Source organism: Pieris napi, chromosome 12 (assembly GCF_905475465.1).
Source record: "Pieris napi chromosome 12, ilPieNapi1.2, whole genome shotgun sequence".
NCBI lineage: Eukaryota > Metazoa > Arthropoda > Insecta > Lepidoptera > Pieridae > Pieris > Pieris napi.
The window spans coordinates 12682739-12709714 of record NC_062245.1 but is presented as its reverse complement, the minus strand read 5'-3'; the positions used below and the strand labels follow the sequence as shown (position 1 = coordinate 12709714).

Genomic DNA, 26976 nt, shown 5'->3' with positions numbered 1-26976 from the left:
TAAGAGATACCGCCGCCCTTGACACTCACGATGCCAGAAGGCTTGCAAGTGCGTTGCCGGCCTTTCGAGAATCGGTAAGCTCTTTTCTTGAAGGACCCTAAGTCAAATTGGTATTATTAGATAATATATCAGAAGCTAATTGATTACCCACCGAACGGAAACAGATACGTTAAATCTAAGGCGCAGTCTTAAGAAGGTTGTAACGTCACTGATTTATTTACTTTATTTTATAGTAAGTATATTAAAATTATTGATACGTAATGACTTTTTTGTATATAAAAAGTAATTCAAGACACACGCTGAACAATTTTCATGAATTTTAGTACGGAGAGCGCTCTGTGGTCATTCGAAACTAAACGAATGGAACTAAACAAAGAATGGAAAATCTGTCGTCATCGTTTGACATCAGCAACAATGTTCGAACGACGCGTAACGCGTTGCTTGCGTTCAGTTCCAAATACGTCTGTATTTCATCCCATTTTACTTATTGTTCGTGTTATGGGAGTACTCGTAAGGACAGATTTTGAATATAAAATTTAATATTTTTCTTATTTTTGTAATATCTTGTAATAATTTTGGTATATACCTCAGTAAATCGTCTTCGGCTCGGTGAAATATAAGCTGCGAACCGAGAAATGGATAAAATACATTATCATATTGTTAATATTTTATTTATTAATCAAACAAAACGCCAAAAAATAAAAGATGTTATATTATAATTATATTTATTTTAAAATTGTTATTTAACTTAATTAAGCGATAAAACACAATCCCGTTATTAAAGTTAATATTTGGCTTAGCTTAATAAAAGGCGAAACGTTTTAATACTCATTTATAATAATATATACCTTTTATAATGAAATATAAAAGTTACCGCAGGTCAATCGGTCGGCGACCTCACAGTCACCCCGAGCGTCAGCAGATATTTTATAAGAAAACATGTCACACACAACGAAATCTGCCACCGAATAGATTACACAGAAACGTCGTTTCGAGTGGGAATTATTTATTTGGAAAAACCACATTCCCCACGAGGGGCAAATACCTCACGAGGGGTCCGCCGAGTGCCAGAGTGCTCCTCAAGGGGGGGACGTAAAGGACCAGCCAGTATAGCATTACCAAGTAGAAGAACGCCGACGCCGCCAGATCTAGAAAGTATAATCTGAAACGAACACTTATTTGTTAGGAATTATTTTTTTTTAAATTAAATCTAAGAAAAGTATAAGACAGTATGAGCTTCCTTACGATGTTTTTCATTGAGACAGAAATGATGTAAAATAAATAACTGAAATCGGGGAAAACAAAGGCCCTCACATATTGTTCTGCAGCCTGGCCTTCGGCAGATCTTCGAGTCTCTCCCTGAGGCAGTACAGCTTCCCACCGATCATGCAGCTCTCTATGTAGGGTTCGATCTGGATTTTCATCACGTCCATCGGATAGAGAGACAGATCGGTCTCGTTGAGGGTCCCGGGCAGTCCTCTGAAGCGATCCGTGTCGAACCACCACTCCCGGGTCGTGAAGTACTGCAGCACTTCCAGCCCCACCGAGATGCGCTTCTGGATGCGGACCATGCTGGAGCATAATTAACATGACATGAGACTCCGGGATCTCGCCGACTCATCCCGTGACATGAGTCGATCTCGAAAAGAAAGAGCAGAGAACAGATTCTCTTTCAAAGTCTCTTTTCATCGCAGCGTGTACACAATTAGACACAGTTAGCGTGCAATTAGATTCAAAAGCCACTCACAATCGCTTCTGGCCGAAGAGCAGCATGAGGAAGTCGATGAGATAAGCGGGCACGATGTGGTAGAAGAAGACGCACAGCTCGTGGAAGAACTTGTTGTGGCGAATGTTGCCGTCGGGGTACCAAAGGGGTCCCTCGAAGGGGTACTTCCGCACCGTGGCTTTGCCCACGTCCAGCACTTCCTTCCAAGTGTCCTTTCTCTGGTCTCCGGTCGTCAGATTGAACACCGGGATCTCTGGCGAGCTGAAGTTATCGTTCTCAGGGACCGCTCCGAAGTCTTTTTTTTCAAATTGTTCAAGGTTAAACCGACTCACCGATCCGCCTTCTTGTCGAGGTGGCAAGGGATGACCGCGAGGGCGTTGATGGCGATGTCCACGGGGATGACCTCGGCGTGGTAGTGCCCGCAGCAGTGCATGGACCGGATGACCCCTTTGCCGGCCCCGATCATGAGCCCGACGGGCCCGTTGAGGTTGTCCACCCAGCCGGGGACCGGCTCCTTGTGGGAGGGGGTCACTGGAAATATACCAACGCTCGTTGCACACATGCCGACGGACAGATTGTATTGAACACAAGGATTATTGTGAAACTCTTCTCATAACTGAAGATCGAAGTAAGAAAAGCGTCACGCCATGAAGAACTAGATGAATGACTGATGCGATATTGCAATTTTAATACTGGTTCGGTGGATGCGAAATTTTCCAAAAAAAATAGAAATCAGATCGAGATCGAGATAGTGAAAAAATAAATGCCGTTCCCTCACCGATGCTGGGTCGCACGACGACTGCGGGTATTTCGGGATAGGCCTCCCTGACGAGGGCTTCGGCCAGCCTCTTGGAGTACGTGTAGGAGTTGGGGTGCTTCTTCATCAGCGAAGGAGCTATCAGGTCGAGCTGCTCCTCGGAGAGCCAGCTGGCGGCGCGGAGCACGTCGTGAGGGTTTTCGGGGGGATCGTGGACCTGAAAAGTTTTGCGTTTGCAAAATTATAAATATAAAATACGGTTATACAACAAACTCGACCCAAATGTACGCGACGTAGAATACGAAAAAGAACGGAAAAATGAACTCAAGACGTGACCGAGTGTTGTAATAATAATCCAGTTCTTCTAAGCCTAAATGGCTCAGCATCTGTTAGATTATGTTTACTTCCTAGAAGACTAGATTGTTGAATTTGAGACATGCCTCTTTCCACAAGATTCCTGGAAAGCAATCGGTAAGGGCGGTGAAACAGCACCTACAATTTTATTGAAGAACTTTTATTTTGTGTACTAGAGAAATTATTGGTCCATTGGTGCATAGCCAGGGTTCGAATGTGCGACGTCGGGATCGAGATCCACTCTACCCGTGACTAGAATTACCTTCTCCGCCAACCTCTCGTAGTCGGGATAGCAGAACGCCGTAGAGAGGTGAACGAAGGAGACCAAATTCTTCACTTTCTTTGCGAGATCGAGAACCCGCTTCGTCCCTCTGGTGTTCATTTCCAGGCCCTCTTTGAGGGGCGCTTCCAGGCGGAGAGTGGCCGCGAAGTGGTAGACTATTGACACCTGGAAATTATTATATCCTTAGATGAAAACTCAAATTCTAGAGATTTGACAAATATCTACACTAAAAGTAACAAGTAGTAACTCGTACAAAGCCGTGTCGAAACACCAGCTAAAGTGATAATAAATATAGCAAAATAAAGGAAAGTAATATTTTTTAAAAAAACAGGTTTAGAAACGTTAATTAATAATAGGCACTATTCAAACTCTAATAGTGAAAGTGATTTTACTATTCGTCAGTTTAAAAAAATCTAAATCACGTAACGAATTATGACATAACAGACTTAAAAACTGCAGTAAAGTGATGATATGATTGAAAACAATTTAAATAGGTTTAAATAAAAATATAACAAATAATAATTAGATATAGATAAAAAGTTCACGAGAAAGTGAGTCGCAATATCGAGTAGTGTGGAAGCAGCACGTGGACTCGTCAAAACTATAGCTTCGGTAACTAAACTGAATATAAATGTGACCTAGCATCAGTTTATAACAACATATTTTAGAAAAAACATATTGCATCTACCGGCAGCTAGGGTTGACACATCCAAAGTTTTTTTCCATTTTTCTTTTACACATTTCGTCGTCTCTTGACAGGTTGCCATGACTTCCATGTCAAGGCTGATAGAACATTAATTGTTGTAAATATAATGCATTTAGACTCTTATTACTCAAACCTAACCTATTATAAACTAAATAAAACTATCGTAAGATCAAAAAACCTCCGTGGAGCGTGGTCTTTGAAGGATTTTAAACAACTTTCACTTGACGAATGTAATTGTCCGCATCGGGCACATTCAGCTGAGCACATTTGCTATTTCTAAACTATACTCCTAAAATACTGAATAATCGAACTGCTTTGTTCTTATAATCCCACTTTAAAGCTGCGGCAGACAAAGGTCTTCCCTTAACTCTACGATATTTTCGTCTATAAGACAGCACTGACGCAGACAGAGACAGACTATCCCTACTGCTCCTTTATATATTTGTAGATTTGGGATCGTTAAAGACTGCCTATGAAAGGGCGGTAGGTACTTATTATAAGTACCTACCGCAACGAACCACCTACCGAATATATTTGATAAAAACATAAAATAAACTATCATCTGAATAAGTTTGCTTATTATAATGATTCTCTAGCGTTTCCTACATTTAAATTCAAAAACTTACCTCATTGTATATTTTCTCTAGTTTGTCACTGTCTATGCCGAGATTGTCGCTGAGTATGTCCCCAGTCACGGGCACCAACTTCTTCATGACGTGTGGCTTTTCTTCCCTTATTCTTGCAAATAACTGAAACAAATTAGATCTATCAATTAGCTCTAAAACAATTTCCAACGCCAATCGTTGTCCTTAAAAAAAAAAAATCAGTGGCGCTGTTTAGGTCTTGGCCTCAGATTTCTGAATCTGTTTCTTGATATTTTTTTTTAAATCTAATAGTCAAGTAGGTGATCAGCCTCCAGTGCATGACACACGCCGTCGACTTTTTGGGTCTAAGACATGTCGGTTTCCTCACGATGTTTTCCTTCACCGTTCGAGAAAATGTTAAATGCGCACATAGAAAGAAGTATTCCGTGGGGAATAATTGTAATCTAGTTACCCACAACACAGGGGCTAGTGTGGGGTAATTTTGTCAGAAAAATATTTCTGTCTTGAATAAAATTTAATTACTATTAGATATATACCTATATATTAAATTTTGTCGTGTGTTAATGTACAAAATATAACTTACTGACGTTTTTGTTTGGCCTATGTTTCTTTACTCAAACGTTCATCAAAGTATATTCAGTGGTTTTATCAATGTAAATAATAAACGAGATCTATGAAAGAGAAATCATTATGTACGTCTATTATGTTCAAGCATTAAATGACATGACTTGGATTTTTCGAGCACTATAAGGACCGTTACGTAAATGTTAGGTAAGATCAACTTAACTTGATCCCACACAGTTTTATTTTAACTCGGCATAAGATTAGATTGCTATGGAATAAAGACTATATCTAAACTTACAGGTAATTTCCACATTTCTTCTATTCGAGTTTCGGGTGATTTTCCTCTCTTACCCCTAACTAATGCGTATACACAGCCAATGTCAGGGATGCTGTAGAGAAGCTTCTCGATGAGGACTTTGCCCATGAGCCCGGAGGCTCCGGTCACCAGCACATTTCGGCCTTTATACCACTCGTTAACCTCCGACGTCATTTTGCCTGTTAAATAAAATAATTATATGGCAAACAATAATATGTTGGCTAAATTCGCAACATTGTAAATATATATTAAAATATTATAAATAATATATTCCTGATAAACTTATAGCTAAGTAATATAAGTAGAAATTGTTGCAGACTTGGGGTGACCCGTAATGGCAACTTATTTGGGTTAATAAATAAATAAATTTTATAATAGAGTTCAATCTCTATTTCAATACCCTCGAAAGATCATTGATCTTACAACAGGTCGACATTCAATATTTATTAACCTAAATACATATTTATCAAAATTCTTAACTTACAACAAAGCTAAAGGTTTTATTTAAAGAGAGAGCAAACGATTGAATTATTGATTAAAATTATTGAAAATTACTTGCATTTCAGCTAATTAATTTCAGCGTAGCGCTAAAAGCAAGTATGTAAGTATTTCATAAGCAAGTGCGGTTTACAGTGACGCAAGCTCAAACACGCACATTTGCGAATTAACATTATGAGTGCGATGTTCTCTACATAGAATAAGGATAAAAAAATAAGTTATTTTGTGTCTGATGAACTGCTGATATTCGTAGGTAGACCCCTAAGAACCGCCATACTGGTACAAATGACACACTATTTTGTGTCACTAGCTCCCGGCCCATAGACCCGTTTTGCCCGATTTATAAAAGCTTGACAACTCTCGTAAAACTGACACATTGGTACAAGAAAAATAAATAACAGTTTTTAATGTGACAGGCTCTTATAAGCAAACATAACATACACGAAAAGATTAAGAATTCAAACAAAACATTTAAATTATAACAACTAAACAAAAATCTATTTTAAAGTGTGAGGGGAACAACTATGGATATCCTTATAGAAGGATAACCAAAACCCCTCTGACAAGTGAAGTCTCACTAGACTCAAAAGATTACCATTAAACTTGCCGGAAATACATTTTTATTTAAAACTTAGATCTTAAAATGTAACTGCCGATAGTCTAAAATCTAAACTTAATATTTTGTCAACAAACGCCAGTTAAAGACATGTTATAGCTTTCTACTACGAACAGGTAATTCTACGCTTACGTAAATAGTTGTATGCGAACGTAAGACGATTTATCACTAGCGTAAGCACTAATTGTTGTTAAACGACAAATTTATAAAATTAATCAAGTGAATACTTTATTCAAAGGTCGAATACATACATTTCTGTTTAAAAGAATTTAACATATCACTGACATAATTTCTTTATCATCGACATAAAAGTAAATATTGTATATTACGTTTAATGTATCGGATTAGCTTTTCACAGTATGGTTCAATATTCATATGAGCTTGCATGTACACGCTAAATCGAAATAACTGCTAACTGCAATGTTTATTTTTAAGCCGGAAGTTGCACTTAGACACCTATTATTTATTTACAAAACAGTTAAAGGATAACATAATACACTTAAACCACTGCAATAGAAATAACCACTAAACAGTCGCTGCAATAACCATCTATACGAATTACATACTGAGATCACAAAATATCATTGTTTGCAAATAAAAATAATTAACTTAGAAACAAACCTACTTTTATTCGAACGAATGGCTTCCGATGATACAATATATCATCGTGGGTCTAATTCACATCTTTAAAGAAATAGTAAAAAGTGAAAACTTGCCTATCGAGGTAGCAGTGCGACGTTGTTGGTGCGCGGGCGCAGTTCAACTGACATACAACCTGTTGTACAAGAGTAGGCTTGCGTGATGCCAGTTACTAGATACTAGGCCGCCATGGCTTAGTCACGGAGACTATTTGGTAAACCTAAACCTTTGCCCGAAAATAAGCGGTTTGGACATCGGATAACACCAGTCAAAAGTTATGTAAAATGTGGCCAACTTTAACGATCAACTACATACATATTTCGACCCCTATTTCTTAATGTAAAGCAAATGTTTTTCGTGCACGAGCTTAAAATGAATATATAAAAGAGTTCCGATCTCTTATGACTAATTCTCAAGCATTAGTTTCTATGTACGTCTTAGTAACATATTATGACTTTGGACATGGTGGCTGGGTCTTGCCATCAGTGCTATCAGCTCTCCAGTATAGTCTCATCCGAAAGAATTGTTGTTTATCCAATATCGGCATCAGAACGTTTCAGTTGAAGACGCTGAATAAAGTTTGTATAAACATGTAAACATGTAAATTAAAGTAGCAGCACTTTAATTTACATGTTTTGGATCTTGCAACAAACACCCGCAACATTCTTAACATTTAGTTGCGAATGCGTAATTTCAAATAGGGTTGGGAAAGCGGAACTTGTTCGCCAATTTCCGTTTCTAACAAATTACGTACGTAATGCTTATTTCAAGTAACGAGAACAACAATATACCTCATCGAATAACGAATACGTTCCAGTTTAAGCGCCCTCTAGTGGCGACTTCACAAATGATTAGGTAATATATTATAATTAAGTCGGGCGGTTATGTATTTATAATGGACCGAAATACGAAAAGCCCACATAGATGTCACTATCTATAATATAATTAAAATCCATATACTTTGTTAGTAAGCGAAGTAATTAAAAAAACAAAACATCATTATAGAATGACCTCATCGTTTCATCTTGTTTTGAAGACTAATCACGAATAAAAACGAGTTTTCAAGACTTACATTTATAATTTTATATAAAGCGCGGAACTCTCATGTTATTGTATGTACAGAATACTTTAACGTCACAATTACACGTATACATAATTACCTTGAAATAATTTGTAACATTTTTGCTGTTCGTAGCTATGGAATTGTCGCCTCTATATCAAAATACAAAACATATACAATATATAACATTCAATGATCACGATTCACTGGCAAACACAGACATTACGCGAGCCGGCGCCGACGCCGACGTGCTGGCGATCGATCGAGCGCGACAATTTTTGGTGGCCAAATTGTTACGAAATGTTTGCAAATCGAAATGGGTAACGTGCAGTGTTACAATGACGAAAAAAAAGTGAAAAATAAACGAAACAAAGTACAAACCGACTGTGCGGAAACGACGCCAACAATGGGCGCGATTAAAGGCGAAAGTCATTTAACAAATAGCAACGAAAAAGCGGATGTCAAAAAAGAATATATCCTTGGGCGCGACAACGTAGACTTCGAGAGCACGAAAATAGAGCCAGATAAATGTGTGTCAAAAGATCTGGCGAATGGAAATTGTGAGGTACATTTAAGTTATTTTGCAAGGTCAAGTTATTTATAAGGTAAAAAGGGGAAAGATGTTCGTTATCTACGCATGTTTACTTTGTGTTTAATTATGACCGCTCTTAGCCATGAGATAATGTTTTGTGCGGCATTGCTGACCTTTTAATACACGATACGACTGATTTTAGCACTAGTAAATAGTTACTATCACGAAGTAGCGTTAAGTGTAAATGATCTTCAACGTTTTTTTGTGTAAATCGTAGTAGCACGTCCGCGTTTATTAGAAAACTACTTCGCTTTACTCAATTAAGATGGTTTCGTCATTCAAGGTTTCCTTATCTACGAAAGTACGAAATTTTAGCCACAACACACTCGCATTATTAATATTAAAAGTAAATAATTCTAAATTAGTAAAACGTTTACGTGGATTTTTTGCTCAGTTTTCAAAATTCTTATGCGTTGCAAACAATAATCTGCGTATGTTACATATCAGTCCAATATATTTCTTAATGTTATATATAGGCACGTTGATCCTGTTTGTGTGAAGCTATTAAGATCTATTAGGCTTTTTTCTGTGATGATCTAATGTGCATTATTAACATTCAAGGACTCTTCGAGCTATTTATTTAAATCCGCACTTTAAGCACATCTATTAAAACTAAACAATAACTAATTAACTTACAACCAAGAGAAAAAGAGAATAAAATATTAAAAAAATACTACATATTACCGCAACAATTTTTAAGCCGTACAAATAATATAAAAAATGTTGTACTGCTGAATTTTTATTACTCCATTTAGAGAAAAGTACCTAAAGTAAAAAAGACATTCATTTAATTATATAAAAATATAGGCTTCCTATACCAGCTGCATCGATTAAAATCCAAACAATATCAACAATCTAAATCAAATCTAATAAATAAGAGAATTTAATGAATAAAGGTAACAAAATGTAATAAACTAAGTGTCGTCGAATAAATAAATCATTTGGATTAAATAAGAAGAAAACTTCGACACTTGACAAAATCATATTTATCTCATTTATATGCAACAATAGAGTAACTAAAACCACTACATAAGTGATTGCCTTTGAACAAGATAGGGCTCGACTCCATTTTAACAATAAAATCTATAAATAAATTTACAATTGTCTCGTAATTTACAATCTTACGTACAGACAGAATTTTATCATAAGAGAGGATTTATATTTAATAACAAAACAATTTAATAAAGTAATCTCAGTTTAATAGTTATTGTATTGACAAAATTTGAATGTCTCATGTTTTTGGATGGACTCCAAATTCCTAAAAGTTTTAATAATATTCCCACGTTAAGACCATGCTTTTGGAGCATAGGTACATATCGAATAAATATTCAAAAAACAGCATAAAGGCAGCGTCTAGTATTTACCAAATCTATACAAATAAATATCAAAAAGAGATTTTGTTGTTCAAGAATATATAATAAGGAAATATAAAAATTACAAATTAACGCGCCTACTATAATGTATTAGCAATGTCTAACATTACATGTGCCCATTTTCTTATACCTATTTTTATGGCCCAAAATTATACGATTACTGATATCGTTTAACACATATATATATGGGTTGCCTTATTAACTAGATAGTAACTAGAGAAGATCGTTTTCCTTAAAATCATAGCATAAAATGACATCAGATAATTTTATTACTTTAGATAAGGCTAATTTCTAAGAATGTTGCAGTTGCGTGAAGAGGAAAAGATGAAGAGAAATTTCTTTTGATTTATATATGTACTAGACTTCGATCAAAATTGTAATACAATAACCATTGAATTTCCATCTTACATAAGTCATTTCTCTAATTACACACTTCAATATATTCTACAGGTATCATGGTTCATATTATAAATCTTAATAGTTGCTTATTAACTAGTTAGTTTTTCTTTTACAGTTCCATAGTGTAAGATAGAGATAGCGATATACGCATTGGATTGCATTGATAGTGGGAAAACCCGTCAGTACACGGCAGAACACGTTGCTTATCGCACTGTGTTAAGTTTTCTTTACTTCTTATATTTTCGTAAAACATATTAGTATTGCAGAATTATCTAGCAACTAACTAACTTAAAACAATGCGTAGTTAAAAATTATAATGATAATTATCAAGTGTTGTGCGTCACCAAAACTACAAAAAGAGTAATAATGTATATTCATAAAAAAAAAAAAAATATTCTAAACTAAATATTTAAAACAATGGTTGTACCAAGAGACGATAACATGTCGTCGATTTCTTACTCGTTTCCGGGAAAACCTCGAAGTTGTTTACCAAAAAAGGTAAGGGAAAGTTCAACTGTTAAACTGTACTATTATATATTACGAATAGTATATAGATTTATATATAGGTTACGTAGAGACGTTAATAACAAACAAATGATTGTTAGAATGTTTTTTTTATATAGAACAGGGGGCAAACTGTCAGGAGGCTCACCTCATGTTAAGTGATATCGCCGCCCATGAGGCATGGACACATTCAATGCCAGAGAGCTCGCTAGTGCTTTACCGGCCTTTTAAGAATTGGTACGCTTTTGTGTGTATGTTTGTTAAAAACTAAAAATCGTCAAGAGAATCTTATCTTAAGTTGTTACATAAGGTTAATCTCATAATAATTTGATTTATTTTAAAGTTTAAAGATAATAAACCTTATATCCTGTGAACCTTAAATGGTAAACCTTATTAGCGATCATAAGCTAGTATTTATTTAAAAAATACCGAATAATAAATTTCCAATATCAAGGATATTGAATAATCACACATTGCCTACGTGAAGTGAATGACCTGTTATACCATTGCATTAACCTGTAGTAAATCGAGTTATAATGTATATAAAATCTATTTCACATGCTCCTTAATAGACCTTTAAATTGAAACTGGAACAATATTATCTTAATATTGCTGACCCAAGAATAACTAAAAATTTTGATAACGACGAATAAGACACGATTCCTAAATAGCTATCAACCAATGGTAGCTCAATGGTAGATGGCGTCGCGAGCCCCTCAGCAATCTAACATTTTCCTCAATTAAATAAAAAACGATTTGAGTCATGTCTGACTTCAAACGGCACTGGTGATAACAGCCCACGTGCTGGGATGATTCATCAGACTCTTTAATGATTTGTTAGCCCTATGAGATTACCGGACCATAAGCGTACCAGGAAAACTTTCCATACTACAAACACTAGATAATTAAAAACTCCCATCGCACTTTTCAAACCTATGGAAAAGAAAATATCCAAACATTACATTATCAGTTAGTAAATATTAATTTAAATTAAATATTAAATAAATATTACTTCATTTAACAAGTGAGTATTGAATTGTGACAAAATACAATGGTTATTATTAAATACACATAACATAGAGTATAACGCTAATATTATTAACACTGCCATACTTGCGGTTAAGTGTTAATAAAAACACAGTACAAGAATATAAATTACTATCGACGAGTATTCATTATTGTCACATGTACTGACAACAAATAAAAAAGAAGTATATCGACACGTTTCCGTTTAATTTTGATCCCTATAACCAAACATTTAAATCTAAATTTAAATAAAAGCTTCGCGAAACACCTGTGGTAATACAATGTGAATGTAACCTTAAAAGTAACCAGTGAAGGTTTAAAATCCCCGAAACATTTGACATGTTCGCTAACTCGTCCGGCGCCAACACGCGTCAGTTGAGCTTGTAACAGTACCACGTTATGTAGTGTTAAGTGTATAAAAATATTGTGATAAGCGCAAACATGCGTGATGCTGTAAGGTATACACGAGATAAGAAGCGAGTTAATACAGTTAAGATAACGAAAGCCGCAAGTGATATTGTCGTTAATACAAGGTATGGCCAGGATATTAAATTATGTTTAAATTGTACTTTCAACTACAATAACATTACTTATGACGCTAAATTTAATCCGAGTGTGATCGTGAATTTAATTATAGTTTTAGTGAAGACAAATTAGGCCTTACGGTATTTGATATTCCGTCAACAATTAAGATCGTATTGATCTTTGCTAACAATTTGTGATTAAAAATATTAATCACGCTACACGTGCACGCAGAGCATAACCAAAACCGCAATAACAAAATATAAGAAAGCCAATTATGTATATGACCTTTTATTACTCGTGAAAATATATTTGCGTATTAAACAGTTCTAGCATCGGGTATACCTTTAACTATACATTAGAAGATTTAGAAGATTATATAGGTATAATGATAGAAGAGGTGGTGTGGCCATGTAGAACAGATGATTGAAAAGCGGTTAACAAGAAGGATATACACGACAACCTTGTCTGATGAAGTCGGGTTTGTTAGACCTTGTCGTACATACAGGAGGTAGTAGAGAAGGGACAAGTACCCATAACCCGTCGGTCACGAAAATGCATGGTGAATGTCATGAAAGTGAGAGAGGAATGTCAGCAAAGCGTGATGATATAAAAAAAATGATAGAAGATGAATGCTAATAATGTTCTTAAAAACATTTCGGGTTTTTAGGGTGGACAGGACACTGACTATGCATTAATTATTATCAATGTCTATATGTGAGATATAAAAAAATATATTTTATTTAATACATATGTACAGAATGTTGCCCACAAAATGGATTAACTGAATAAAAATTATCTGCAAAAATCTTCACCCTGCCTCTATTTGAATACTTTGGCGTTTAGAACATGTTCCGCTGTTGTTTTAAAATAATAATTCACTCATTTAAGTATGAGTAATAGAATGATCATGCAAATTAAGTTATTTATGTAATGTTGTAACATAATAGGTGAATTTCGTTTTAATATCACTTATGACTCACATCTCGATAACTTAATTTGAATTTTAAATGAACAGCCTCTCCATCTAACTGTATTTAAGTAATTAAGTATGAGGCACCTGTAATTCAGCTCCCAAATTAACTCTAACTTGGAACTCATCACCTGCCTTACTTGGTGTTTTATGTTTACAGGTTCCGCCTTTAAACTCACTTCATAATAATAATATGAAGCAAGATGTAGTGCCTCAAGGTATGGAAGTACCGAAGAAGGATTGTTACACTTATCGAAGCTTAACTACGAATTATTCTTCTAGTTCCTCGAACGATCAGGTAAACAATTTTGAATCTTACCTAAACCAAAATTTCATAGGTAACAAATATGGCAAATATGTTTACGAAGCTCGAAAACAAATAATTATTTACAGCCTCATTCAACTTTCAACACCATCACAAACCAGCGACTACAAAGTTCATCACAACGAGCTAGTTCATTGAAGTCACATTTATCGGAATTAAAGAGTTCAATATCAGAAATGAAAAACCTAAGCAACACTAACAGTCTGGAATTTGAGCAAAGGTATTGCAACTTTACTTATAAAAACTTTTTCAACATAATACAGGAGTCAGGAGATAAGCCAATTTGAATACACTTCTTTGTAATAATAATAATAGCCTTTTATTTCAGATACTTTTACATTTAAACACATTTATATTTCTATCAGCTCATTCTTTTTAAATATCTCTGCGCTCTTTCATGGCAAATCCTCCTACAAATTCCGCCATTCCTATTTGTACTGTGCCACTCTCTGCCGCGTACCATCTCCTGTATCTTAATCTGGTCTATCCTTCTAAATTGTCTTCTCCTATTACATTACCTTGGACATCAGTTTAGTACTATCTTGCTCCACTTTTATGTTCCTGTTGCCATGTGAATGATATGTGTGTAGAATGTCATACTTCATTATAAACACATAATATCGGGTGTTTTTTTTAGAGGTATAGAACTTTAAATTGCAATAAAACAACGATGGATTATTGGACTGACATGATTTTTTTTTTATTTGAAAGATAATCTTGTGGCAATACATTTTAAATATGATTTCTGGCATATGACTGCCACGGCTGGCTCGGATATAGTCCAATCTGGACGTCCAATTTTCCCGTCCGTTGTTCTCGATTTTCATAAGCGAATTTTGTTTAGCGATGAAGCACACTTCTGGTTAAATGGCTACATCAACAAACAAAACTGCCGCATTTGGAGTGAAGCGTATCCTCAAGTGTATGTCGAAACACCGTTACATCCAGAAAAACTGACTGTTTGGTGCGCTTTATGGGCTGGTGGCAGCATTGGTCCATACTTCTTCAAAAACGATAATGGCCAGAATGTTAAAGTCAATGGTGATAGGTATAGAGACATGATTACTAACTTTTTCATTCCTGAATTGAACAATCATGATGTCCAAGAGCTGTGGTTTTAACAAGACGGCGCAACATGTCACACAGCTCGTGCCACAGTCGATTTACTGAAAGACACCGCCTAATTTCACGTTTTTGACCTGTGAATTGGCCTCCAAGATCTTGTGATTTAACACCGCTAGATTATTTTCTGTGGGGCTATGTAAAGTCATTGGTCTATGTGGATAAGCCACAAACGCTTGACCATTTGGAAGACAACATTTGCCGTGTTTTTGCCGATATACGGCCACAAATGTTGAAAAAAGTCATCGAAAATTGGACGTCCAGATTGGACTATATCCGAGCCAGCCGTGGCAGTCATATGCCAGAAATCATATTTTAAATGTATTGCCACAAGATTATCTTTCAAATAAAAAAAAATCATGACAGTCCAATAATCCATCGTTGTTTTATTGCAATTTAAAGTTCTATACCTCTAAAAAAAACACCCATTAGATAAGATAGAGATATTTTTCATACACAATATTTATCTGACGACACTATAATATTTTCCGATTACAGATTTAAGAAATCCATGGAAGACATCTTAGAAAAGGATAAAATAAATGAAAAGACATCTATTAAGAATGATTATAATAATTTAAAAGTAAATAGGCTAGACAATATAAGCGAACCATATAGTAAACTATGTCAAAAATACTTGAACGAAAGAGAGAATGATTTAAAATATAGTGCAGTTCGAACCACATCAGCCAGCTCCACAAGCCTTGTAACGGATGGGTTTAGCGCTTCGAAATCGGCAGCGAATAGTTCTCGGTCCAGACATATGCAACATGGGGACGTTTTGTACTCAGACCAAAGTGCCGTCGGTGCAACGAAACGGCTTCTACAGGCTGAAAGCCTCACTGCTGAACAAAACTCTGCCTATAAACAAGTATGTACGCTTTTGATTCTAGAAGTTGGATAGTGCTTTTAATTCAATTTGAAGTTTTTAAGGCGTATCTTGAAATACCCACTAGAGTATGGATTTAACAGGTTAAAAGGCTAACAGCGATAGTATCTCTTTTAAACATTAACTGCATTGTACACAAACCATATAAAAATAAAAACATGACCCCCAAGGCGCCTTACAGTCGAAGGACATGACGTCGCGTGGCACAGGTCGATCAATAGTATCCTAAGTGACGTCACAGCTGCAAACCTTTTAGTGGACAGTCTACTTTGGCTCCTTGTCGTAACAACACTTTATTATGTTATCTGTGTTTAAACACGTGCGTTTTAAACTAAAATAATGACTGCAAAAATAGTTAATTGGACGACGAGGATCTTACGCCGGGGAGGTTCGCCTGGTTCGGTGAGGTGATTTTTGATAAAGCTTTTATATAAGTTTGTACAAGAACTCCTTTGATTTATACAGGGTTATTGGTAAGTCAAAGTCAAATAAGTCATAATAATTTATTCATATAGGTATATAACACAATATTCACTTATGAACGTCAACGCGTAGAACGGTAGAGAAGAACTGGCAATAAACTCTCCGCCACTCTTTTTATTCGCAAAGTTTTTTATTTATTTATTTTATTTATTTATTTATTTAATTATAAGTAATCTTACAGCTAACATACAAAATATTACAAAACAAACACTTATACAGTACAAAAAGCCAAAACAGATTACATAGATATACAATATTATATAAGAAAAATGTAACAAATAAGCGCATCAATAGAAAAAATATATACAGAGAACTGAAATTTAATATTTAAAACAAAAAATAATACCAAATACAACCTAAACAAAATTCGAGTCTTCCCGCCCCTTCAAATATTTTCTCACATGTTCCTTGGTGAGGTGGAAAATATCAAATTCCTCATAATTAGTGTTATAGTTAGATAAAACCCGAAACATTGGTGAATTATGCAGGTAATTCGAGTTCGTACGAGGCACATGGAACAATTTTGAGTGTCTTGTCGCATATTGAGAAGGAATTTTAAAAGAAATTAACGACAGCAAATAAGGGCTATCGATCCGCCCATTAAGAATACCATGTAAAAAAAGCAGGTCTTGCTGACTTCGCCGACTTTCTAATGAGTCTAAATTAAAATAATTGCAAGAATGCGCATAACTATCGAAGCATTGGTATTTTTTAAAACTAAGGAATTTTACAAATTTTTTTTGTATATTTTCTATTGCTTTTTTATACTTAGTATAATATGGAGACCACATAACACTCGCATACTCCAGCACGCTTCTAACATAAGCAAAATATAAGCTTTTAATGCAATGTATGTTATTAAATGTCTTGCATGACCGCTTGACAAATCCTAGTTGCATATACGCTTTGCCTGTTATGTCATCGATATGTTGTGATAGGCCCATTTTTTCATCTAATAGTATTCCCAGGTCTTTTACTAATTTTACTTGTTTTATTGGGGTGTTATCGATTTTGTAAGTGTATTGAATTTTTTTGTTTTTACGCGAAAAAGTTATCTTATTACATTTGTTTATATTTATTGAAAGTTTATTTTGTTTATAGTATATTTCTAACCTATTAAGATCTTGTTGAATTTGATTACAGTTATCTATTGATTTTATTCTTAAGAAAATTTTTTGGTCATCCGCGAACATAAGATGTTTAGAAAAGTGAAAACAATATTTTATATCGTACAAATAAGCATTAAATAATAATGGGCCAAGTATTGAACCTTGGGGTACTCCTGATGTAATGTTAGTGAACATGCTTTTGTACCCGCATATTACTGTTGCTTGCCGTCTGTTAGTTATGTATGACTTTATCCATCTGTAAAGGTCACCACGTATTCCAAGGGAGAAAAGCTTATGTAACAGGATAATATGATCAACGCGATCAAAAGCTTTTTCTATATCCGTGTAGATAGCGTCAATTTGGTCACCCTCATCCATACCTCTCAGTATATAGTCAGTAAAAATAGTCAAATTAGAAACTGTTGAGCGATTTTTAGTAAAGCCGTGTTGTTGCTCCGGTAGTTGTTTAGTGATTAATGGACTTATAACATTATGTACTAGTTTTTCGAACAGTTTGCTAAAAGAATTAAGGATTGAGATAGGTCGATAATGGTCAATTCTGTTTTTGGAGCCTTTTTTATGAATAGGAACTACATGTGCTTCTTTCCATTTTAAAGGGAATGCACAGAATGTGTTAAGGGACAGATTATATATATGTGATAGTGGTGCTGCAAGTTCCTTACTACATCTTTGTAGGAAAACTGCTGGTATTCCGTCACTACCTGGACCCTTGTTTATATTTAAATTTTTTATAGCTTTAAAGACGTCGTGTTCCGTTATGTGAATGTTATTATATATGATATCTGACTCAGGTAGTTCAGGTAGGTCATAAGTATCGTCAGGAGAGTGGAAAACGCTGTTGAAGAATTTATTAAAACCCTCACAAATCTCAGGCTCCGATTTATATGACTCATCTCCAAAAACTAGCATACTAGGGTACCCAGATTTACATTGCCTCTTGTTTCTTAAGTATGACCACAACGCCTTAGGATTCTTAGCCATGTTATCTTGTACATGCTGTTCATAAGATAGCATGCACTTTTTGGATATACGCTTTTGCCTACTACGTAACAACGAGAACTCGTCATAGTCTCGCGGGTTCTTGTACATTTTCCAACGCCTATGAGCTTTTAGTTTTTCTTTTATGACGTGTATCAGAGACTTAGTGTACCACACGGGGTACTTATTATTGCATTTATTACGGCTTATTGGGACATTGTTTATAATAGTTCTATTCACAATATCATAAAATTTTGTTGTAACTTCATCTATAGTGTCTCCATTAAGATGCTGTGTCCAGTTGACCTCGCTTAGTTCCTGATTAATAGCTTCGTAATTACCGCGATAGAAATTATACTTTTGACCAACTTTTGGAGACATTTTGCGCAGAAGTAAGTCAGTTGCATCAATACTTAAACAGGGGTGGTGCATATCGGGCTTAACCAATGCTATGTCAGCTCTGGTATTATCTAGAGAGACATTACTTAATATTAAATCCAACACATTGTTACAAATATTGGGAATAAAATTATGTTGTGTTAGGCCAGAAGAATTTAACTTTTTTATGAAATCTTCGGAGATTTCTTGTAACTGGGTCGTACCCTGCTTTAAAATAATAGGTCCCGTGGGAAACCAGTTAATGATAGGAAGATTAAAGTCACCAACAATTATGAAGTAATCATTTGGGTTTGATTCAATTATATGACTGAATGAGGAAATAAACGTCATAAGTCGTTGCGGCTGCTTAGAATCGGGAGGTATATAGACCAATCCAATATGAAGATTACGCCGACCATTAGCTCCAAGTGAATTTTCTGGTATAGTAAGCCACAAAGTTTCGACGTTAGTGCAGTTCCATTCAGGTCTTTCATAAGCCTGCAATTTAGGAGATATAAAAATTAACAAACCTCCCCCATATTTTTTATGTGATGTTTCTTTAGTTCTATCACGCCGAAACATAGTATAATTACCCCCGCAAAGTTCGCTGTCGTAAAACTTATCGCTTAACCAAGATTCAGTTATTAAAACAATATCAAAAGTAGATAAGAGTAGATTGCGATAAAATTCAGTCGTTTTCGTCCGTAAGCCTCGCACGTTTTGATAGAATATGGTTAGGGTTTTATCCAACATTTAAAGAAAAATCTAAACGTACCAACGTTTATGCAAACATTTTTATTTAGGTAGGAAGATCTCGAATTCTGCGTTACTATTAATGTGAAATTGTAAATCAAGAAACAAAGCGCTGCTAAAACCACTGAAAAATACACGAACGATGCCGTAAAATAATTAGTTAAATAATAAAAATACAAATGCGAAGTTGAATCTAAGAAATTTTTGATAAATCCCGCTCCGAATTTATTGTAATGGCTGGGGACTCTTCGTTTCTGCGTAAAAAAATGCAACAGTTTCTGACCCAAACGAATTTGTAACCTTTGTTCGTAGCCATTGTTTTAACCTCTTTTAGCAGATATTTGTTTTCAGGGGTCAGGTGCTCGTTTACAAAGAATTTCTTAGAATTACCAGCCAAACCAATATCAGACGTTTGAATTCCTCGCCTTTTTCGTAAACCGGACAAAATTTTATCTTTAATGTCGCGAGATCTGAGACGAACAACAATTGTTTTTGGCTTTCCTGGCGTTGATTGCTTCGGCTGTACGCGATTGGCGAATTCAATATCGCCCGGTTGCAATTCCACGTCAGCATGTTTTGCAATTTTTTGTATTAGTGAGCGTGTCGACTCGTTGCTAGTTTGAGGTAAACCTACAACCTCAATATTATTCATTCGGTTCCACTGCTGCTGCTTAGAAATTTGCGATTTTAGTTCACTTACAATGGCATTGCTATTCGAGAGATCATTCCTTAGTATATTTAATTCCTCCCTTAGAGATTTTGTTTCTTCAACGAATGGAATCATGAAGGACTTAATTTCTTCTCTCAATTCCATAATAAGAGAAGCTTTTAGAGTTTCGATCAGCTTATTCTGTATGTGACCCAGTTTAGCGTCGATTGCCTGGTTAATTCCCTCTGCAATTACCTTCTGCAAGTCATCCCTAGACAAGTGCTTGTCGCTTTGTCCTGGATCCTTTTTATGACGCCTCGTGGAGGCTTGTGGATTTTCAGGCGATGCATCAGGGCAGCGCCGTCCTCTACGCATGCAAGGAGGACATATCCAAGTGTCACTTGATTGTTCCACTGTAAGTCCTGTACAGTTACTGTGACAACCTCTAAAGCACTGTATACATTGAATCTGCGTGCTTATGTCTAGGTCCTTGGAGCATGCAATGCATTTGAGCATTTTATCTATTCCTCAAATTTTCCCTTCCTTATTATATAGAAGAAAAAGGAAAATATAAAAATATAAAACAAAAATAAACCTATATGTGTCGACACTCAGGATCGAACTGGCTTCAGTTAGATTTTACGTTAAGAACTTTTGTACGGAGCCACAACGTTCGTGACAAGTGATCTGAATAAATCGTATAGTATGATAAATTTTAGTTGCGTGAATATCAATGACCTGTCTAAATAATATTTAATATTTGTATTTCTAGTCTCGCACTCACTTTGCCACTATTGACCTTGCACTAAATCACTTCATGTATCCACAATATCACTTATTGTAGGTAAATGATCTCACTGCATTCTTGGTGGTATCATGCGTCGCGTATTGTTGACGTGGTCCTAGAAGATCTTATACGCACTTTTTCTGCTTCTTCTGGGGCTGACAATATTTGACAAGGTAGTTCTTCAATAACACAGTTCGATTTTCACAGTTAATTTGGGATTTACCGCTTATATTTATTTTAAACATTAAATTTATGGATACGATTCGTCAACGTGTACGCTACCCTCAACGCGACGTTATTAATTTTTGTTTTATGTAATTCGACGTATCCCCGTTAGAAGGTGATAGGGTGACTATTTGTGATAATTTTACTTTTGCATTATGCAAAATTATCATGCAATAATTAGCAATTTAAATCTCATTCTTGTTTCTTATTATTAAAAACGATTGAACACTGGTTTCAATATCAAAACAACAATTATCGGTTTGAATTTAAAAATGCGATATTTGAGATTTTTTTCCACAAAGATGCACATCTTTTCTTAGCTCTCTAACAATGTATAAACTAGGAATTTTATTAAAACACCCAATGAAAATACAAATTAAAAAAAATTTAGCCATTTTTCTAATCTTTGGATAGGACGATGTGGACGTGGCCCGTGGCCTGCGAGAAGTCCGGACATAATCATCCGCCGGTCGATTTCTATGTCTGGGCATAAGTGTAATATTTAATAAGATACGTATGTCAAGAATAATAAAAAAAATTCAAACGTTTAGTTACATTTGTAACAAATACAGATTCCAGAACACTTAAATAGTACTTATATAAGACCGGCCTTCTATAAGAGCAGCGTGTATACACAAACATTAAAATATCTTCATATCCCCGCGCGATTGGCCTATATCCAATAACATACCTAGTTATTAGTCAGTACATAATCTGAGCCGTGACGCGCGGTGTCTTTTGATGCAAATAAAAACAGGCCCAATCGAACTCCTTCAAGTGCCTACCATGTATACAAAACGACGTGCAAGGCCTAATTTGCGTATAATTATACCTGTAAATATATTTTCGTGTAGTCTATATTGTGAAGTTAGCATATGTGATGTGATTAATATAGAGCTTTTTATAGGAAAGGCGTACGCTTCAGACCGCTGAAATGAACACCCAAGAAGCGAACAATGTGTCAACAAGCACTTCTCGGCTGCACACCGATGCATTCAGCGCGGAAAGAACAGGCACGGCTACTTCACAAGCCAGACAAACAGTCAGTTCCAGTGGTATATACAGTCACAAGGAACATGCGAGTGTAGCACATTCCAATATGTCTGTATCGAGTAAAAACATTTCAACATCATCGGTGCTGTCGTCGCAGGTATTTTTGATTAAATAGGTACACCTGAAAAATTTCTTATTTGTGTATTATGCTTTATAAAATCTTTTATTGTGTTGCAGATAGATGACATTTTGAACGGAACCAACAAAGCAAATAGCTGTGATCTACTGAGTTTAAACTTTGACGATCTCGAAGAACTAAACTGCCATTCGAGCCAGAAAGATATTGAAATAGCAATTCAAAAATATAAAAAAAGAATGTGTGCTTCAATATCTGCGATCAAAAACGAAGACATGGACACTAATACAGCATCGTTGCACTTTAACAAAATAAATCTGATGCTAAGAAGGGCGTGGGCTGTACCAACACACGGACACGAACTAGGAAATTCATTATGCAATATATTGCGTACTTCTGGCGGCCTTGATGTTCTAATGGAAAATTGTATGGAATCTAAAAACCCAGAGCGGCAATTCGCCTCAGCTAAAATTCTCGAGCAATGCCTTACCACCGAAAACAGAGAGTATGTAGTGAAAAATGGCTTAGGAAAGGTTGTAAATGCAGTTGTATGTGTGTGTACGAAAAATGCGAACTTAGTAGACTACTCAAGAGTAGGCACTGGAATTTTACAACATTTATTTAAACACAGCGAAGCAACGTGTAGTGACGTCATTAAATTAGGAGGATTGGATGCAGTCTTATTTGAATGTAGGAAAAACGACATAGAGACGTTAAGGCACTGCGCAACAGCCTTAGCCAACCTTTCTCTGTATGGTGGGGCTGAAAATCAAGAAGCTATGATCAAAAGAAAAGTTCCTATGTGGTTATTTCCTTTAGCGTTCCACAACGACGACAATATTAAATACTACGCATGTTTAGCTATTGCTGTTTTAGTTGCCAATAAAGAAATTGAAGCTGCTGTTCTAAAATCAGGCACATTGGAGCTTGTCGAGCCGTTCGTCACATCACATAATCCATCCGAGTTTGCTCGGTCAAACCTCGCACATGCTCATGGACAAAGTAAAACGTGGTTGCAAAAACTCGTGCCTGTTCTGAGTTCTAAGAGAGAGGAGGCACGAAACCTAGCAGCTTTTCATTTCTGTATGGAGGCAGGTATTAAAAAGCAACAGTGTAAAACCGAAATATTTAGAGAAATCGGCGCAATAGAGCCACTCAAAAAGGTGGCCAGTTGTCCTAATGCTATTGCATCTAAGTTCGCTGCACAAGCATTAAGATTTATAGGTGAAGAAGTACCGCACAAGCTATCACAGCAAGTGCCACTTTGGTCGATTGAAGATGTAAAGGAGTGGGTTAAACAAATAGGATTTATTGAATATGCCAATGAATTTTACCAGAGTAAGGTTGATGGCGATCTACTATTACAAATTACAGAAGAGAACCTGCGAGACGACATTGGACTGACTAATGGAATCAAACGTAAAAGGTAAAAGCAATCGTATCGTATAAAGTTGTGCAATTTGAAGATTTTGATAATATCATATGAATTTTATTTTAGATTTGCAAGAGAATTACAACAGTTGAAAAAAATGGCAGATTACAGCTTGCGAGATACGTGTAGTCTTCATGAATTTCTGCAAAGCATTGGGCCTGAGTATACTATTTACACTTATTCAATGTTAAATGCTGGTGTAGACAAGAAATCTATTTTTGGTTTGAGTGACGAACAACTTGAAAATGAGTGCTACATAAAGAACAGTATACATAGATTAAGAATATTGAATGCTATTAGAGGTAAACCTAATTTTTACAAAACATAACTTCACCAACCTTGTATGTATACTTCACTATTGTTTCCATATGTATAACATATTTGTATCGGACTATGCTTAAACCTGATATTGCTTTTTAACCTATTTCCTATTACACTATTAATAAAAATATTGCACTGCCAAGATCATTGCAATGCAGATTTAGGAGCTACTTGTGGCTTGTGGCTTGGAATTGTTTTGATGAAAATGTGATATATTAACAGGAAGAGGATAAAACTTGCAGCTTAGGTAGGCCTAGTTGGGCACTGTCATGTTTTGTTTTATAAATAAGTATTCACTCCGCACTACTTTTATATTAAATCTTTTTGCAGATTATGAAAGTCGATTACCAAGTTTAGAAGAAGATAATATGGTAAAAAACTTAGATGTTTTTATAAGTTACCGAAGATCAAATGGTTCACAATTAGCAAGTTTACTTAAAGTCCATCTAAATTTACGTGGATTTACCATTTTCATTGATGTAGAAAGACTAGAGGCTGGAAAATTTGAGAATTTGCTCCAGAGCATAAGACAAGCTAAACATTTTTTGTTAGTTCTCACTCCAAATGCTCTAGACAAATGCATGCATGATTCCGAACAAAAGGATTGGTTACATCGTGTAAGTGATATAGAACAACGTTTTAATAAATAGACAAAAATAAATAATAGACTCAAAACACTACAAAAGTGAATTTAATAAAACAAACGTAAATTTTTATTTAGAACTATGCAGTACCAAAATAATGTTTACAAAAATTACTTACAGGAAATCGTCGCCGCCTTGCAGTCGCAATGTAATATCGTCCCAATAATCGACAACTTCGAATTTCCTGAGCCAGAGGACTTGCCAGAAGATATGAGAGCTGTATGTCATTTCAATGCAGTGAGATGGATCCATGACTATCAGGATGCATGTGTTGAAAAACTGGAAAGGTATACATAAATTAAGGTGACATTTTCATCTGTCTCGGTACAGCTTAATTAAAATAATGTTAATTGTGTATCAAGATAAACAAACTTTTCATATCAATTAGTTAAACAATGGAAAATACATAATAAAGCATTTCTATTTTGTTTAGATCTGGTAACATAAGATTCAATTTGTTGCAGTTTTCTCCGAGGCAAGTCAAATCTTGCTACAAGACTGGAAGGATCTCTTAGAGGACCAGTATCTATCCAGACTCCATGTGCAGCTTTAAATAGGGGTCCTCCAAACTTTCAACAAAATATGCAGTTGACAGAATGTGACTCATTTGAAAAATGAACCCAATATCTTACTTATTTTATTGTACCATATTTCTGAGTTTATGAGCTGGCAGATTTTAACTTTTGGACTTATTTGCCTTCTGTATTTTGGTACAATTAGGGTTATGTATGTCAGGAATAAGACATTTTTATAATTATTGTCAAACACTTGTTGTATATTTGAAGTCAAAATAATGTATATAATATTTAAATGTACCTATTTTATATTATGCAATACATATGGCAATAATTTTACTATAGCTTAAGTGCCACAGTTTGTTATTCGTTATAGCATGGCAAATCGCTTTTTTATTAAAGAATATAATATAGTGCCTTAGTGTACAAAGTCATTAAATTGGTTACAATGTACATTTTAGAATTATACACATTGACAATTTATATAATTCCAAAATATAAATCTCTGCAATAGCAACAAGATCACCAAGTACAAAATTAGGTAGAAAACAAGTGTCATAATACTTCTTAAGAGGCTTTAAAAATTAAATGTATCAACATCATTAAATATTGCTTTATTTATGAACCCTTTCCCATTACCAAAATTTATAAATATAAGTTAATAAAAAAGTTAATGAAAATATTTTATGGTTATAATAAATAAATCTTTAATAATATAAACAGTACAGTGTGAAATATTATATTACCTTATCAAATATTATGAACTTTTTGTCATAGTTGAGGTATATTCACTTGGATAGAAAATGAACACTCATTGCAATCAACAACAACAGATGGTGGATTAGCATCACTCATTTCTAAAAAGTACAAGCCACTACAGCGACAGGGGTATGAATATCCACATTCAGTTTCGTCAAAAGTCATCTCTGATAACGATAAAGTTTCGAACAGTAAGAGGTTAGAATGGTCGTGGCATACTAATAATGCATCGAACTGCTTTCTACTTTCAGGATCTCTGAGAACTGACCAGGCTTTCTGCAGTAGTAAAAACTTTTCGTCGTTTTGCTTGTTTTCATTTCTATCAGGATGCAAAAGCAAAGCTAGTCTCTGATAATTCTTTTTGAGCTCATCGTAACTAGCGGCCCTGTCACATTCTAAGATTTCATAATAGTCAACAATATCTTCACACATATTTTTAGTAATTCAACAGTTTATATTATTTTACATTTAATTCTTGTTACTTTTGATCGTCATTAAGAATAATATTAAATTTAAGTAAGTAAACAAGACTTTGTAGTTTGTTTTGGCACTTGGCAGAACAAATTTTTTACACTTTCGTATTATTTTCCTCTGACATTTGACAATTGACAGCTATGAATGTGTGTCTAGATTCTACCTTACCTACCTTCGATCTTTGAATTCGTACAATGATTATTATTATGTTATTAAATATTGATAATCAATACGTGTTACATACACAATTGTTAATATATTAAGAATATACCAATTAAATACAACAAATTAAAGGGAGTTCGAAATATCCACAGATTATGACGCTAAAACCCGCGGTTTTATCGTAAATATGAATTCTTAATTATTATTGGTTGGTTATTATTTCAATTTTATTAATATATTATTATATATAAATCTACAACAATAATTTTGCATTTAGTACGTAAAGTGAAGTGACAAAGTATAATCTG

At 35.0% G+C, this 26976-nt stretch overlaps 2 protein-coding genes and 1 long non-coding RNA gene across 9 annotated transcripts; 1 reads left to right on the top strand and 2 right to left on the bottom strand.

The window, feature by feature from the left end:
- Positions 1-711: 711 nt before the first annotated feature.
- LOC125054301 (putative fatty acyl-CoA reductase CG5065) lies at positions 712-8336 on the bottom strand. Of its 2 annotated transcripts, none has more exons than XM_047656101.1 (9): positions 8225-8336; positions 5294-5490; positions 4453-4575; positions 3100-3285; positions 2505-2700; positions 2059-2257; positions 1748-1987; positions 1315-1572; positions 712-1162 (listed from the first exon to the last, which is right to left on the bottom strand). In XM_047656101.1, exons 2-9 carry the CDS (start codon positions 5483-5485, stop codon positions 1003-1005), a joined length of 1554 nt encoding a protein of 517 aa, XP_047512057.1. In that variant the 5' UTR covers positions 5486-5490; positions 8225-8336; the 3' UTR covers positions 712-1002. The 2 variants fall into 2 exon arrangements, with proteins under 2 accessions (XP_047512057.1, XP_047512055.1); XM_047656099.1 differs by lacking the exon at positions 8225-8336 and adding an exon at positions 7142-7262.
- LOC125054299 (NAD(+) hydrolase sarm1-like) lies at positions 8336-25875 on the top strand. 6 transcript variants are annotated; one of them, XM_047656087.1, is made up of 10 exons: positions 8337-8689; positions 13674-13811; positions 13907-14058; positions 15459-15831; positions 22140-22382; positions 22463-23787; positions 23860-24095; positions 24445-24731; positions 24879-25045; positions 25223-25875. In XM_047656087.1, the coding sequence occupies exons 1-10, from the start codon at positions 8441-8443 to the stop codon at positions 25374-25376; spliced, it is 3324 nt and encodes a 1107-aa protein (XP_047512043.1). In that variant the 5' UTR covers positions 8337-8440; the 3' UTR covers positions 25377-25875. The 6 variants fall into 6 exon arrangements, with proteins under 6 accessions (XP_047512048.1, XP_047512043.1, XP_047512049.1 ...); XM_047656089.1 differs by having other exon boundaries at positions 8367-8684; XM_047656088.1 differs by lacking the exon at positions 8337-8689 and adding an exon at positions 10696-10986.
- On the bottom strand, positions 24788-26591 carry LOC125054304. Its single transcript, XR_007117692.1, has 2 exons — positions 26020-26591; positions 24788-25037 (listed from the first exon to the last, which is right to left on the bottom strand). It is a non-coding gene; the product is annotated as an uncharacterized LOC125054304 (long non-coding RNA).
- Between the last annotated feature and the right edge of the window lie 385 nt (positions 26592-26976).

Coding starts and splice junctions, on each gene's coding strand:
- LOC125054299 (XM_047656087.1), top strand. CDS start 8,441: ATGGGTAACGTGCAGTGTTACAATGACGAAAAAAAAGTGAAAAATAAA. Junction 14,059..15,458: donor AGTCTGGAATTTGAGCAAAG/GTATTGCAACTT, acceptor TTCCGATTACAG/ATTTAAGAAATCCATGGAAG. Junction 24,096..24,444: donor AATATTGAATGCTATTAGAG/GTAAACCTAATT, acceptor ATCTTTTTGCAG/ATTATGAAAGTCGATTACCA.
- LOC125054301 (XM_047656101.1), bottom strand. CDS start 5,485: ATGACGTCGGAGGTTAACGAGTGGTATAAAGGCCGAAATGTGCTGGTG. Junction 4,576..5,293: donor AAGAAATGTGGAAATTACCT/GTAAGTTTAGAT, acceptor AATTTGTTTCAG/TTATTTGCAAGAATAAGGGA. Junction 1,163..1,314: donor GCCAGGCTGCAGAACAATAT/GTGAGGGCCTTT, acceptor TGTTCGTTTCAG/ATTATACTTTCTAGATCTGG.